Consider the following 3888-nt stretch of genomic DNA (forward strand, 5'->3'; position numbering starts at 1 on the left):
GACCTCAGGTGATCCACCCACCTTGGCCACCCAAAGTACTGGGATTACAGGTGTGAGCCACTGTGCCTGGCCATTTGCTTTTTTTTTTTTTTTTTTTTTTTTTTTTTTAAGACAGGGTCTTGCTTGGTCACCCAGGCTTGCCTCAAGTGATCCTCCTGCCTCAACTTCCGAAAGTGCTGGGATTACAGGTGTGAGCCACTGTGCCTGGCCATTTGCTTTTTTTTTTTTTTTTTTTAAGACAGGGTCTTGCTTGGTCACCCAGGCTGGAGTACAGTGGCACTATCATAGCTAATTGCAGCCTTGAAATTCTGGGCTCAAGCAATCCTCTCACCTTAGTCTCCTGAATAGCTGGGACCACAGGTGTGCGCCACCACACATGGCTAATTTTTTTAAATTTTTCGTAGAGATGGGGCCTTACTATGTTGCCCAGGCTAGTTTTGAATTCCTGGTCTCAAGCAATCCTCCCACCTTGGCCTTCCAAAGTGCTGGGATTACAGGCATGAGCCACCATGTTTAGTCAAAGCTTTCATTTCTTATTCACTCTCTGGTGAGAAGAGATACTGCTACAAACCTTGGTAAACAATTTGCTACCTTTTGTAGCCAAATTCCAGAGTGGAAAGAATCTGGGTGTAAAATGGTTCAACTGCTGAGAAATAGCAGTTTCTACTAAGGCCTATATACTTTGTAGAAAGGAGAAGGAAACCATCTTAGGAGATGCCACACACATCTTTCGTCTTATCAAGTACAAGTACCTAGCTTGGAGGAGCAAAGTAAAGCTGCTGAATCAGAAGGTCCCTATCAGCCACTCACCAGCCCTCTGGGCTAAAATGGAGAGGACACTTGCCCCCTTCCAAGACTGTGGGGAGGGCATTCAAAGTGACAGACAATCACAGGCGCCAGGACCAAGGTCTGGCACACCCCACGCACTCTCTTTTTTTTGAGATGGAGTCTCACTCTGTCACCCAGGCTGGAGTGCAGTGGTGTGATCTCAGCTCACTGCAACCTTGGCCTCCCGGGTTCAAGTGATTCTGCCTCAGTCTCTCGAGTAGCTGGGATTACAGGTATGTGCCACCATGCCCAGCTAATTTTTGTACTTTTAGTAGAGATGGGGTTTCACCACTTGAGGCAGGCTGGTTTTGAACTCCTGACCTCAGGTGACCCGCCCACCTTGGCCTCCCAAAGTGCTGGCATTATAGGCATGAGCCACCGTGCCTGGCCAACCCCAGGCATTCTCAATAGCAGCGAATCTTCCCCCAAGTAATGATAGCACTTTCCACAGGCTGTGGCTGAGGTCACGCTAATCCTCATCTCTTCTCTCCGCCTGTCATTAAGCCATGAGTAACATATGTTGCTGATTAAAGCTGGAGGAGACATGACATGTGATCTTTAACCCAGAGGGACATGGATTCATTTCTTGCTGTTCTGTTTGTTTTTTCTCTCCTCTAAGCTCTAAGTTGAAACTCCAACACAGCGTAAAGCATGAAAATAATCAGGACACATGAGAAAGGGGTTTCTATTTAGCCTACAGGCGGGTTCCCAGAGAAAGGCACCCTTCATGGAAGGAACTGTTCTAATTTAATTTTGGGTACATTCTGAAGGACAAAAACAACCCTAAGAAGACAATGAATAGCTTCTTTTTTTTTTTAACTGGCAGTTAGATGGCCTGCTTGACACTTGTCACATACTGATGCTCTCTGCCCTGTAATAAGAAGGCAGTGGCCACAGCATGCCCAGTGGTGGCCTGGGTATCTCCCTGGATCATTTCCCAGGCCCAATACCCCATCGCAGGCCCTCTACTCTGGCTGCCTCCTCCTGTTCCAAAGCCTATGCTCTCAGTGCAAAGCAGACTCCACAAGTGATGAGGCTGCACTAAATAAATGGTTTCATGCAGGGAAACGGGATCACATTCATCGTTTTAGATGTGATCTCTGACGGTGACGTGGGAGATGGACTTGGGGAGCCAGGGAGAATAGGGAGAGGACAACCGCAAGAGCCGTGTAGAGAAATAATGCAGAAATCAACGTAGTACAGGAGGGAGAGAAGCAAGAACAGAAGACAGAAGCAACAGAATTTGGGGACTCCGTGACTATGAGATGAAAGGAAGAGAATGGCTTGCAGGTTTCCAGCATGGGAGGCTAGGCCAGGAGATGAACAAAGAAGGGAGCCGGTGGGACAGCACACACATGCTCCCCTCACCCAGAAGGAGAGGAAGCAAGAGTAGGGTGAAGGGTGGGCGTGGGGGCAGAGAATGTTCACCAGAGACATGCTGAGTTTCATGTTTTTATGCAACATCTGGTTGGCAACAACCCCTACAGGGAAGCAATGGCCAGAATGGCCTGGACATCAGGGGAGACGGAGAGCCGCCAAGTCATCAGCCGAAATCCTAGGGGAGGAATGAAATCTCCTCCAGTGTTTTACGGTCCCTAAGTCCACACTAACTATGATCAAACTGGCAAGGCCTCCTTTTCCTTAAAAAATGGGGTGGTTGGGTAGCCTCTTCAAAAAAAAAAAAAAACAGTTCCTAGCTTGTCCACCACAGCCTTTCTACATCTCAGACCCACAGCAGCCTCCCCAGCGCAGGTGCCCTTTGCTCACCAGCTGGATCTCCACGGCGGTCACAGGCCGGTGGTTCAGCAGCTGGAGCTTCTCAGCTCTGTGGAGGGAAAGTACAGCGTTGAGAACTCGCATAGCCCTACGTCCTGAGTCCTGACTGAGCTGCACAGAGAATACTTTGTCAGATAAAAAATGGGAGAACCACTGGACTGTGGCTCTCAGTTCCTTCAACTGTAAACCGAGAGAATGGGAACAGGAGCGTGTGTGTGAGTGACTCCCAGCCCAGGGTACGAATGGGTATCAGAGGCGTGATTGTAAGAAACAAAGCAGCAGTGCATGTGCCATTTTAAAAACAGGAGGGTCATTTTCTTTTTCCTTTTTTGAGACGGAGTTTCGCTCTTATTGCCCAGGCTGGTTTGCAGTGGCACAATCTTGGCTCACTGTAGCCTCCACCTCCAGGGCTCAGGCGATTCTTCTGCCTCAGCCTCCCAAGTAACTGGGATCACAGGTGCCCATAACCATGCCCAGTTAATTTTTTGTATGTTTTTAGTAGAGATGGGGTTTCATCATGTTGGCCAGGCTGGTCTCGAACTCCCGATCTCAAGTGATCCACTCACCTTGACCTCCCAAAGTGGTAGGATTACAGGCGTGAGCCACCGCGCCCAACCCAGGATGGTAATTTCTATCTGGAAAATGTGAAGAAAATAATGCTTTCTTCATCCAAATTATAGAAAGTACCAACTAACAAAATCACCTTGGGCCAGGTGTGGTGGCTCATGCCTATAATCCCAGCACTTTGGGAGGCCAAGTGGGAGGATCCCTTGAGGCCAGGCATTCCCGATCAGCCTGGGCAACATTAAAAGACCTTACCAAAAAATTAAAATAAATTAGCTGGGCATGGTGGGTTGTGCCTGTAGTCCCAGCTACCTGCAGTCCCAGCTACGGAGGGCAGAGGACAAGGGGGTGAGGCAGGAGGATCGCTTTAGCCTGTACTCCAGCCTGGGTCCCTGAGCCACACCCTATCGCTAAAACTAAAAAATTAAAACACACAAAATCATCTTGTGTGGTCATCTCTTAGAAATGGGTGAATTCCTTTTTGAGATTAATATTTCCCAGATTTGACCTATTATCTTAGTAAATAGGGTCTAAAAGAGGTGGGAGTTGGCCGGGCGCGGTGGTTCAAGCCTGTAATCCCAGCACTTTGGGAGGCCGAGACGAGTGGATCACGAGGTCAGGAGATGGACACCATCCTGGCTAACATGGTGAAACCCCGTCTCTACTAAAAAATACAAAAAACTAGCCAGGCGAGGTGGCGGGCGCCTGTAGTCCCAGCTA

The 3888-nt window shown here is 48.7% G+C and overlaps 1 protein-coding gene across 11 annotated transcripts in view; it reads right to left on the reverse strand.

The window, feature by feature from the left end:
• Positions 1-3888, reverse strand: part of CRCP (CGRP receptor component) — a 45255-nt gene that overhangs the window by 6552 nt on the left and 34815 nt on the right. For all 11 annotated transcript variants that reach the window (XR_001002901.1, XM_011952104.1, XM_011952111.1 and 8 more), the window contains one exon: positions 2596-2653. Coding sequence is in view for 10 of the 11 variants with exons in the window: in XM_011952104.1 (XP_011807494.1) it covers positions 2596-2653 (58 nt within the window). In the remaining variant the exon portion in view is untranslated. The remainder of the gene's footprint in view (positions 1-2595; positions 2654-3888) is intronic.

The sequence above is a fragment of the Colobus angolensis genome, unplaced genomic scaffold (genome assembly GCF_000951035.1).
Source record: "Colobus angolensis palliatus isolate OR3802 unplaced genomic scaffold, Cang.pa_1.0 Scaffold333, whole genome shotgun sequence".
NCBI classification, from domain to species: Eukaryota; Metazoa; Chordata; class Mammalia; order Primates; family Cercopithecidae; genus Colobus; species Colobus angolensis.